Source organism: Haliotis rubra, unplaced genomic scaffold (assembly GCF_003918875.1).
Source record: "Haliotis rubra isolate DU_JTF1 unplaced genomic scaffold, ASM391887v1 Scf242, whole genome shotgun sequence".
Lineage (NCBI taxonomy): Eukaryota > Metazoa > Mollusca > Gastropoda > Lepetellida > Haliotidae > Haliotis > Haliotis rubra.
The window spans coordinates 236225-248980 of NW_025766470.1; the positions used below are offsets into that span (position 1 = coordinate 236225).

At 40.4% G+C, this 12756-nt stretch overlaps 1 protein-coding gene across 1 annotated transcript in view; it reads right to left on the reverse strand.

Moving 5' to 3' along the window:
* LOC124278855 (phosphatidylinositol 4-phosphate 5-kinase-like protein 1) overlaps positions 1 to 12744 on the reverse strand; it is a 36580-nt gene extending 23836 nt beyond the window's left edge. Inside the window, exons 1-2 of the mRNA XM_046714639.1 lie at positions 12665 to 12744; positions 7000 to 7283 (exon numbers count right to left, since the gene is read on the reverse strand). Coding sequence (XP_046570595.1) covers positions 7000 to 7230 — 231 coding nt within the window. The 5' untranslated portion in view covers positions 7231 to 7283; positions 12665 to 12744. The remainder of the gene's footprint in view (positions 1 to 6999; positions 7284 to 12664) is intronic.
* Positions 12745 to 12756: the final 12 nt, after the last annotated feature.

Here is a 12756-nt window from a genome sequence, read left to right on the forward strand (position 1 = left end):
CATCTGTTTGCGAAGCAACTGAGGGTTGAGGTGGTTCATGAGACAGTCGTCTATATAAGGGTCGAAGTCGATGCCCCTGAGATGGATGATGGGTGATCGGCAAGGTAATCCGAGTAAAAAGCCACGGGGCCATGGAAATTCCAAACGGAAGCACTTTCCACTGGTAGTGGGACCCATTGAAAAAGAACCTCAGGTACTTCCTGTGACGGTGGTAAATGGGCACATGCAGGTAAGCATCCTGAAGGTCGAGGCTGGCCAACCAGACCCTGGTCGCAAGCTTGGCTCGTAGCTGTTCCAGGGACACCATCCAGTGGCTTTTTACTCGGATTACCTTGCCGATCACCGGTCGGAGTTGGCGCTGGCGCTAGCGTCGGCGTTGGTACAGGCGTCGGCGTCAGCATGGGCGCCAGCGTCAGCATGGGCGTCGGCATAGGCGTCGGCGTCGGTTGAAGCAACAAGCCAGCAACAGGAGAATCAAGTGCCACAGGCGTCGGCGCAGGGACAAAGCTAGGCAACGGCGCTGGAACGGTGCTAGCTTGGGCTCCAGCAGCTGCCGGCAAAAGGAGCGTCCGAGGCAACTTCTGAACCTCCGGATGCGACAAAGCGTCCGGGTGGGATAGGTCAACAAAGGCGTCAGACGGGCGTTTGGCTTCAGGCATAAGCAAACGAGACGCAGGGGTGGACGGCTGATCTATCACAGGAGAGGAGCGTCCGACCGGCGTTCGAGGGAGAGAAGACCGGGAGTCCACAGAAGAAACAGGGGAAGACATTTTTCTCTTCCGTTGTGACAAGCGTCTCTTCTTGGCGCTGAGGTAGGCCTTGAAATCTGCGACAGACAGCCGAGTACAAAAATGACAGCGCTCATCAATGGAACAGGCAACAGTCGCACAGTCTGGGCACCAGGGGTGAGGGTCCTTGGCAGACTTCTGCACCTTGCAGATGCAACAAAACTGCCGGGTCATACACACAAAAAGCTGTAACACACCAAAGTGAAAGGTAAAAACCGAGAAACAAAACCCCTGCAGAAAAAAAAATGGAAGCACCCCTACAACAAGAATGGGCACGCCCAAGTAAGTGGGACAGTCGTGTAAACAACCAAGACGGCTGTCCCCACTGAGTCGAAAAAAGCGTCAAAAAAAACCACACAAATTAGGCAAGAAATAAGATGGTACACATAAACAAGCATGAAACAGAAGGTGGAAGAACCCTAGAGGTATCAAAACACCCAAACATGCCACGTGGAAAAAACTCGGAACGTGGGAACACACCCCACACCGAAGTGAAAAACATAAACACGAGGCAGCCAGGTAAGTGAAGTTACTTGTAAATTATGTTCTTCACCCACAGAGAAGAGACATAAGATAGAAAAACATACATACCAACAACTTTAATATCTGAAATCTATTAGTAAGTGTCTGAAAAACTTAGCGAAAACAAAAACGTCTGACAAGCAAGACGCTTGAAGTAAAAGTGATTTTGGATGGACCATGCTTGCGCGGGAGGGGAGATCACGTCACTTCCATTGCCTGTACACTCATCGATACACGAGGTAGCCATTCTAGAGAATGGCGAATCAACGACTGTCTGATCTCTTTAAGCGGAGCTTGAGGTAATATGCATAAGACCTATGGTAAGGTAAGTTAAAAAAAATTGTTAATGGCTAAAAGTGATGATGATAAGAGCTGTTCTGCAAGAGGAAAATTAGACAAATCCATTTAAGCTCATGGGTGAGTGAGTGAGTCTGCTTTAATGCCGCTTTTAGCAATATTACAGCAATATCACATGTGGGAACACCAATACACAAGACAATCAAGATTATTACATACTGCATCCAATCATGTTCAAAGCCTGGTTCCGCAGTTTCAAATGTAATACCAATATGTGGAAGTCACCCTGCCTGCTCTATTACAATTCATTATTCACATGTGTATATTTGAGATGTGCATTTGTAAATGTAATGATCTGTGATTTAGTCACCCGAACAGCCCTGTAAGAAGTTTTACTCCTGGGGATTCTTTCAACATATGTTATATTTGGGATTAGACTTTCTCAGTAAGGTACAGCACTTTTGTGATGTTGAGTGCCATACAGGATTCGAAACCACACTCTCAGAGTCAGGTACCGGTTCACCAGCATACAAAGTCAGACAGCTAACCCAGTCAGCCACTTTGGCTTCCACACTGGAGATCCTTGACAGAATCGGTCCCCAGTATCCTATCCTGACTGAACGAGTCACCCAAACTGAACAGGTAGTCAGAAACAGTCACTTGACTGATCGTTGTCATGGCAACCTGAAAACATGGATCATTTATAACACTATCTATCACTTGATTGTCTGGTCTAGATTTGATTACTTACAGGCCACTGTCACTATCAATCACTTGATCGTCTGGTCTAGAATCGATTACTTACATGTAGCTATCAATCACTTGATTGTCTGGTCTAGATTCAATTACTTACATTTAGCTATCAATCACTTGATTGTCTGGTCTAGATTCAATTACTAACATGTAGCTATCAATCACTTGATTGTCCGGTCTAGATTCGATTACTTACATGTAGCTATCAATCACTTGATTGTCTGGTCTAGATTCAATTACTAACATGTAGCTATCAATCACTTGATTGTCCGGTCTAGATTCGATTACTTACATGTGAGGTGAGGTGAAATTGGGTTTAACGTCGTGCTTGAGAATATTTCGCTCATATGATGACGTGCATGCATGTGTATGTGTATGTGCGGCTGCTTGTACTAGCCCAGACTGAAGTTGGTTTTATAGTGCTAGCCCACTCAGATACCATGCCGCAGTGAAGCATGAATACCCCACTCAGACACATTATACTGACACCAAGCCGACCAGTCCTTGATGTTCCCATTAATGCCGAGCACCAGGCAGGGACCAATAAGTACCATATTTTAACGTCTTTTAGTATTATGTGGTCGGGGATCGCGACCTTTCGCTTTCCGGGCAGACGCTCTAACCACTACACCACGCAGGCGGTCCTACTTACATGTAGCTATCAATCACTTGATTGTCTGGTCTAGATTCGATTACTTACATGTAGCTATCAATCACTTGATTGTCTGGTCTAGATTCAATTACTTACATGTAGCTATCACTGTCACTATCAATCACTTGATTGTCAGGTCTAGATTCGATTACTTACATGTAGCTATCAATCACTTGATTGTCTGGTCTAGATTCAATTACTAACATGTAGCTATCAATCACTTGATTGTCTGGTCTAGATTCAATTACTTACATGTAGCTATCACTGTCTCTATCAATCACTTGATTGTCTGGTCTAGATTCGATTACTTACATGTAGCTATCAATCACTTGATTGTCTGGTCTATATTTGATTACTTACATGTAGCTATCAATTACTTGATTGTCTGGTCTAGATTTGATTACTTACATGTAGCTATCAATCACTTGATTTTCTGGTCTAGATTTGATTAATTACAGGCCACTGTCACTATCAATCACTTGATTGTCAGGTCTAGATTCGATTACTTACATATAGCTATCAATCACTTGATCGTCTGGTCTAGAATCGATTACTTACATGTAGCTATCAATCACTTGATTGTCTGGTCTAGATTCAATTACTTACATGTAGCTATTAATAACTTGATTGTCTGGTCTAGATTAAACTACTTACCTGAGCTATCAATCCCTTGATTGTCTGGTCTAGATTTGATTACTTACAGGCCACTGTCACTTTCGATCACTTGATTGTCTGGTCTAGATTCGATTACTTACAGGCCACTGCCACTATCGATCACTTAATTGTCTGGTCTATATTTGATTACCTATAGGCCACTGTCACTTTCGATCACTTGATTGTCTGGTATAGATTTGATTACCAGTACTCACTGTCAACCACATGATTTATAGAATTGCCAAATGCCACATCATGGGCTACTCAAAAGGCTGTGCAATGGAAGAGCTAGTCAATAACATGACTCTGAGACAACAAACAAGCTTAATGGTAAACATGGCAGATATATTCCAAAGTATGTCTATGGACCACATACACAAGATTCAGCAGTTGGTTATTGCAGTTGTCTTTACACTGACAAGAGACACAAAAATCAATACAATCTGTGCTGAATAGAGTGTAGTCTACAAGCCTGAAGTTTTCCCTTCACATCTGTTTAACAAGATATTTAGTCACACATGGGCTATAACATACATAAGCCAAGGACCATCTGTTACTAAGTGCAGTGCTTTCAGAGCAAACCAGGGCTGGATTTACAAGGTTGCCAAAATGGCACATATATCGGTAAACATGGTAGGGCCAATTTCTAACTATCCAAAATTAGTATGGGTAGGCAGGGTGTGTTTTGTTTGAACAAGATAAATACCTGATTTGTCAACAATGTATAGTTGTGTTAGTTTGCATATAGCAATATTACAGCAATATCATGGTTGGGAACACCAGAAAGTCTGCATATATAGCAATATTAGAGCAATATCATGGTTGGGAACACCAGAAAGTCTGCATATATAGCAATATTACAGCAATATCATGGTTGGGAACACCAGAAAGTCTGCATATATAGCAGTATTACAGCAATATCATGGTTGGGAACACCAGAAAGTCTGCATATATAGCAATATTACAGCAATATCATGGTTGGGAACACCAGAAAGTCTGCATATATAGCAATATTACAGCAATATCATGGTTGGGAACACCTGAAAGTCTGCATATATAGCAATATTACAGCAATATCATGGTTGGGAACACCAGAAAGTCTGCATATAGAAATATTACAGTAATATCATGGTTGGGAACACCAGGAAGTCTGCATATAGAAATATTACAGCAACATCATGGTTGGGAACACCAGAAAGCAGCTTCCCAGTGTGAACCCATGTTGGTAATAAAACAGCCTGTTGGTGTGATAACATCAGTAGCAAAGAGCAACACATTTTTGTTAATGGCTAAAAGTGATGATGATAAAAGCTGTTCTGCATGAGGAAATTAGACAAATCCATTTAGGCTCATGGGTGAGTGAGTGAGTCTGCTTTAACGCCGCTTTTAGCAATATTACAGCAATATCACGGCGGGGGACACCAGAAATGGGCTTCACACATTGTACTCATGTGGGGAATCGCATCCAGGTCTTTGGCGTGACGAGCGAAGGTTTTAACCACTATGCTACACCACTGCCCCTTAGGCTCATGGGTTCCAGTCTAGATTGGCAGCCCCAAAGGAAATGACTCCTATTGGAACAGTCATATTTACTTTATATTAGACTAACATAGGAAAAAAGCCCAAAGCGATGTATGTCTCAGATGTTATCACTATGACATCTATAACTACAAATCAGGTGCAGACAGACCAAGAAACATGATTAGGATGAACTTGGATTCAAACCATACCGTATATGACCGACTATAAGTCGGATCCGACTATAAGTCGGGCCCCTTTCTCAACCCTCTAAATTCTTGCCAAAACCATGTAACTCAAGCATAAGTCGGCCCCTTTCCCCGTACGAATCGGTATCGCCGCCTCAATCTTCACGCTCGGACACGATGTTTAATGCGAAAATATATGCATGAATCATTTTTGTCACAGGTCATAACCTAGCACGATACGTCAAATAAATCCCATAATTTACGTATAGCTAGCGATTTCTTGCTTAATATGTTCAGAATAGCATTATTTTACCCAAAACTTTCGTCTACATCTAAAGTTTTCATTTACGAGGACGGTATCCATTGCCGTAATATGATTAGCTGCCTTAGGTCACGTGTCTGGTTTTGACCAATCATGACCCTTATAGCAGACTGTGGCGAAAAAGCGTCATTAGAAACCAATTTTTATCCAATAAAATTGCTTCTTACAAGTGTGAAAAATACTCTCGGCAAGGGTACAGTGATATTGTTGATGTTCACAGCTTTCGAACGATGCCCGACATCAAACGATTCGCCTCGCATGTTATTCATACGAAGCTTCGAAAACGGAGGTATTTTCCGTTGTTGTGTCATGTTACCGAGCGAAAAGCCACTGATATCGGGAAATAGGCGACCATACATATTATTTAAGAAATCTTTTTATAACAGTTTTCTGATCACGTAACAATGGAAATATAGCAGAAGAGGTCACGGGCATTTTATGACATGTCACAAATGGAAAAATATCGCTATAGTTTTTGCTTCTTTCGTGGTTTATCTGGATATAAATGTAAACTTGCATTTTCATCATTAACAGTATTTTTCAAAACCACCACACAAAACTGCCACAGAATTCAAATAAGTTTACTTTACGTGAAACAAGTCGTGTCACGTGGCCCAACTTTATCGCGCGATAACAAAGTACCGGTTAGTGCATAGCCGTGATAAAAATATCTGATTAAATTTAATTTATTGTTTATACTATGGAATATATTTTACAAAAGACAAACAACAAAGTTTTATATTTTATGTTTTATTTGTCCCACGATGTCATTTACCTTTGGAAACGTTGTCAGTACGTATATGCGTCCTGCTTCCGGTGTAAACATTGCCAGTTGAGTTCGCAGGGCTGGCAGATTCACACACCTGATCTCGGGATTTTTTGGGGTAGATTAATGAACTCAAGTATAAGTCGGGTCTGATTTTTTACCTTCATTTTCTGGTATCAAATTTCCGACTTATAGTCGGTCATATACGGTACATGTTCATTCCCTCAAAATAACATAGGGATAACATATTTAATGCCACTGACAAATATTGAGTCAGTAACATTTTCCACCACTTCAGCAATAGGCCACCAATATCACCTACAGAATCATTAGGCGTTACACAATGAGGCTGTAGTACCCATTCCGGGACTGAGCCCAGACTTTGAGAGAACAATGGAACACTTTAACCCCTGGGCTACCCTTCAATTTGGATGCAAATATGACATTCTTAAACCCATGAACAAGCAGAAAACAACTACTTGCTTAACTATCTTAAGGAAGTACATGATGGTTGCTACAAGGTTTCAAACGGGCCTCACCTTTGGTCCCAGTTCTGGATGGTTGAGAAGCACATGTCTGATGCCGCTCCGGATACAGTTCAACATGTCATAGCGATGGTGGTCAATGTCAACCTCAACTACCCCTTTACGCTTGAGTCGCTTCTGAAGTCGTTGCCAGGCACTGGAACGTGACTTCTGCTCTGCTTGCTGTGGATTGGTAGATGTGGTCGCAGAGGCAGACGCCCCGATTTCATGTAGTTCAATCGACATGGTTCCGAGGGGTTGTGTGGCTTCAATTCATCTGAGATACCAGTCGGTTATTTCTGTTGACATATAAGGAAGAATGTTCATGTATTCTTAAAGTCCTCGCAACAATAACTCAGGGTCGTGAGCATGGTCAATGGAATGGAGAAGAAGTAACTGTTAAGTTAAACACATGTTAAAATCCTTTCAATATCTAGGACTAGTAGCAGATTTTTGTGGTATTAATTCAAAATGGACGCAAATATGACATCCATTGCAGGGCAGTAGATTCACAAAATACACAACGGTTACATGATGATTAAAGATATCATACAAGTGATGTCAGGTACTCCCAAACAAGTATCTAATCCTAAATAGAATTGCATTTCACTCATCAATGCGCATAAAACTTTGTTATGCTCAAACTTTATATAACTGAAGTTCCTCTTCCATAAGAGATATCACCTGAGATAAGTTTGGTGAAACTGGGATATCTTTATGCAAACTTAACATCCAGTCTGTATCTCAAGATTCAGTACACCCAGAAATGATTGAGAATTTAAAGATTGTAATTATTTTATTTTTTTTCACTCATTACTCACGTATTAAATGTGAATATTAGCAGAACATAACTCCAGATTCAAAGACAGGGGAACAGTTAGTATTTTGCCAAGTCACCATGGGCAGCAATGCAGGCTTCAATGCGGCGGGGCATACTACTGATCAAAGAAGTTAGAAAGTCGTGGTCCATGCTGTCCCAATATCGGACCACCTCTTCTTTCATTTCAGCAATATTTGTCAGATTTTTCTTATTGACACTTTCTTTCATAAGTCCCCAAACATTTTCTATTGGATTTAGGTCAGGGCTATAGCTTGACCAATCTAATAATGTCATATTTTGGGTCCAAAACCATGCCTGTGAATGCTTTGAACGATGTTTTGGGTCGTTGTCCTGCTGGAAAATCCAAACATTTCCATAGAACACATGAGCAGATTTAAGTAAATGTCCCTCAAGATTATCTGTGTACCGCTCACTGTTCATATTTCCTTCAATACACAGAGGGGAGTTGCCCCTAACACAGATATGCCACCCCACATGTTAAATTTCGGACTGTACTTTGGGCGTTGATACAAAGGTTTTTCAGTTTGTTTGGTCCAGAATTTCAGTGTATTAGGAAACAGCCACACAGGACTTTCATATGAGAAAATCACATTGTCCCAGTTAAAATTTCTATGCTGTAAGCACCAGTTCAACCTTCGCTTCTTTTGTTCAGGTTTCATGATCGGTGATGGAATTCCTCAACTTTTCTGCCAACCCATTGCATGCAGCTCAGTTCTAATTGTCTCCTTACAGACAGCCACAGTTCCTCTATCAATCATATCCAGCCTTAAGTTTCCTCAACAACTTCGTTTGTTTTTAGAAACAAGAATACCAAGCCGCCTCCTGTCACCGACAGTCAATTTTCTGGGCCTACCTGCGCCTCCCTGGTGCTCAATGCCATATCCATTTGCAATATTTTTCAAAACACGATAAACAGTGGACAAAGGGATGCCTGTTCTACTTGGAATCACTTTAGCTGATCTGATGGCCTTGTTATAATACTCTAAAATCAACTTCCTCTTCTCTAAATCATCCATACTGAGGATCACTGAAAATGTTGTCTGCAAGTAAGTAAACAAAAGGGGATAACTCTTCACAAACTAATGAAAAAGGATTAACAGAGTTGTCTCTCTTGAATGAAACCAATCACTTGATAGCTGGTCACGGTTGTTTATACTAGAAATCCAATTAAACATATTCCTAAAATTCTCAATAATTTCTGATCATACTATATAGTGAGGAACAGAAGGTAATCTTTTAATAGTAAAGTCGAACTAACAACACATTGTCAACATCGTAGGAGGCCCAAGTGAGTAAGTGAGTGAGTTTTAGTTTCATGCCACTTTTAGCCATATTCCAGCAATATCATGGCGGGGCACACCAGAAATGGGCTTCACACATTGTACACATGTGGGGAATTGAACTTGGGTCTTTAACCACTAGGCTACCCCACCGCCCCAGGAGGACCAAGACCTGGGGCATCGTGTGTGACGTCACACCAAGATGACATACAAATCAGGTTAAGTCATTTCCGCAACAGATTTGTGACTTTAACCTTCACGAGCAGACAGTTTTAAAGAGGCGGAATATCAGCACAATCAGGAATCAACTACACGCCACAGATATCTAAGCTAGGCAGCCACACACAGAACCTTTCCTGATGGAGTTTCACTGAGCTCAACATTTATGCAGACATGTCAGGTTCAACCAGGGGCAGTAGAGGGTTGTCTTTAGTGACAAGTCAAGCTTCTCACTGTTCTTTGCCAATGGCAGGGTCAGGCAAGATGTGCCAACGGTGTCTCAAATGATTTGTCATCCTGGGGCATCTCGCTACCATACAGTAACAAATCAAGTTTTGACCCCTGTCTTTCTGCCATTCATGTCGCTACATGGTCCTTGACTAACATTTCAACATGACAACACATACTGCAGTTGTTACACGCAACTTCTTGTAACGTCAATGTTGTACCTGAGATGGCTGATGTCTGACATTGATGTCATTCACTGACTGGCCTTCCTATTCCCTAGACCTTAATGTGATCACACACATTTGGAATGACCTGGGAAGACAAGTGTGACAGCAGATGAGTCAACCCAGGACCTTGCAAGAATGTTGTGCTGCCATCATGGCTACCCTTGGAAACACTTAGTCTAGTTATTGACTTTTTCTGTTCCAACAGTTTTATTAGTGTCAAGTTCGCACTGAGATGTCATGGAACATCATGCATTATTTTTCCAATAAAATGAGGCTGCAATCCACTTTTTGTTATCTGTATTTTACCAGGATGATGGCAGTCCGTTCAGTGATACACATCTATTTCCATTATAACTCACACACTACTTACAAGGGATTCAATTAAATAAGTGTCAAGTTTTCAATTTGGTTGAGCATACATTAAGTCTGCCACCATGTCTAACTCCAGAGTAACAAGGATTTTGATTTTGACACCAATGAATATGTTTGATATGACCTGCTGTTTGATATATCCCTATCACCCAAACTGGTAAGTATATGTCATGTGGGCCACCTCATTCCTACATTATGGAACAATGTTAAGGAGTGTATAACCAGCCTGGAACATGACACCTAACAGGTGTCAACAAACTGTTGCACTATGTCCTTCATCAAGGGCAGTTTATCTTAATGGATAGCTAGACATTAGCTGCTTCCTACAATATGTCCATAGCACTGTCCAACAGGTACCTCGTTGGTAAGGAACCATTCATAATTTATGGATGGGGGGTGATGATGATTTTAAGGGGAGTCACCCATTTTGTTTGGGGAGGTCATCAATTTTGTACACATGGACTAAGTGGGGATGGGGGGTGTCATTGATTTTGTACATGACATATAGGGGGTCATTTACTTTGTACATGAAATTGAGGGGGGGGTCATTCACATTGTACATGTTTCTCTATAAAAATCATTACCCCACCTAGCCATAAATTATGAATGGTCCCTAATGGATGTAATGATATTGCTGTAATCAATTTCATCTGTCAATTCCAATTTTGATATTCAATGTGAAAAACATTTAAAGAAATGAACACAACAGAATTTATGTGATTTTTAGAAAATATTACTGATTGAACAAACATGTGAAAAGTTCTCTCACAAACAATTTTTGGACACAAATATATAGTACATGTATAAACAAAGATGCAATGAAACTGATGAAGATGATATCAGCTACATTTTCTTTTCTCTCATAAAAGAACCCAAGAGGTTCTATTCAGGCTTGTTTGAGAAGACTCATAATTTAATGAATAAAAACACCTCACTTATACATAACTTAAATAGATAATATAAAATCTGACTGCATGAATATATGTGTGTATGTATTTAAATGATGCTAACAAATATCACACTCAGACAATGATTCAACGTCAATAAATAATCTGAGATTTAAAGATAGGTGTAGTTTTTCTGAATTTGTCTTACCTAAATCATTCATTCATTAATCATCGCTAAATTGAATAACATAAATTTCAAAATATCACTGTGAGTTTCAACTTGGTATTGCAAATGTTTAACCCATATACCCCACTTGTGACATATGTAACTACATAAATCACCTGGCAGTTACCTTGGAGGTGGTGGGGAGAGGGCAACAGTGAAATGAATCTAATCATAAAAGATATGCTATCAACAACCAAGTCTGTCAAAAACAGGTTCATATCTATGCAAATTCAATCCTGAATGGTAAAGCTAATTAAAGTGGGTGCTCCAGCTGCATCACATGTTAATATAATTTTGTTTTAGTTTTTATCTTCATGTTAATTTTCTTTATGAAAATGAAAGCAATCAGCAACGTGTTCAGTAGTGATGACAGTAATAACCTCTGTTTGATTGTGCTGTCAGTGGCAGAAAACACTAGGTGAGACATTTGAAGTGACAGCTCAGCCATTCGTTACAAATGTCGCAGGTTCGGGTCTCTTAGTAACTGTCCAAGACAAATATTAGGAGACAGAGTTGTTTCAAAAAGCTGTTTAGTTGCCTGTAAGAGGAAAATCAACATCATGAAATGTTGATATCTGTCTGCCGTCGTCCGAGACTGACAGCCAACATTGCAGACAAATAGGAGGTGAATTCAAATTGTCCTGACAGACTAAAGATAAAATAATGGTTTAAGTGAAATAGGCAACATATTTATAACCACACATGCTGCGCATGGTAGTAGCACGTTATACAAGAGCCTGCAATGGCAAGCATGGGCTGTTTTAGTTCATATGAATAAACTCGTATTCCAGCCAAGCCCTACATCGAGCACACCTTGGTATAGTGCAAAGTCGTCTAGTTATATGCTGGACTAGGGCTGTTTAACATGTTTAAACACATTATTATGGAAAATATTTTTTGTCAGTTTAATATGACTGGTGTATATTAGATACAGTCATACAGATCATAATAGATTGATGATGAGGTAATCATGAACAGGAAAAAAATTAACTTTGACAACATTACTCATAAATAAGACGTGTTGAATACTTTCTTTCCTCCCTCCTCCGCTACAAAACACAGTGACAATTCATTAAGTATGATAAATCTAAAATTACTGTTTCAATATAAATTTCTGAAAATGGAATGAGTTCTCAGTGCTTTATGCCGAAGCGTTTACAAGGCTTTACCTTCGGTTTGGAAAGATACGATTTGATCGTTTCAAAGATGCGCCATTTCAAGGAGATGTCAAACCTGACAGCTGTCAAACGGAGACAATCCCTCAGGCCCCAGCGCATCTGTTTGCTGCTTTACTGACCGATGTGCATCGAATGCTTAATGTATACAGCCATCCACGTTTCCTGCACACTATATCAGCAAAACGAAAGACAATGCATGGAAATAAACCAACCAGTATCTACCTGCATTACACAGAATTTCCCTTCCTTCGGCTCCAATTAAAATTCTCAAAATATCAATTTTCAACCGGAAGTAAACATTGTTACCCCCCTTT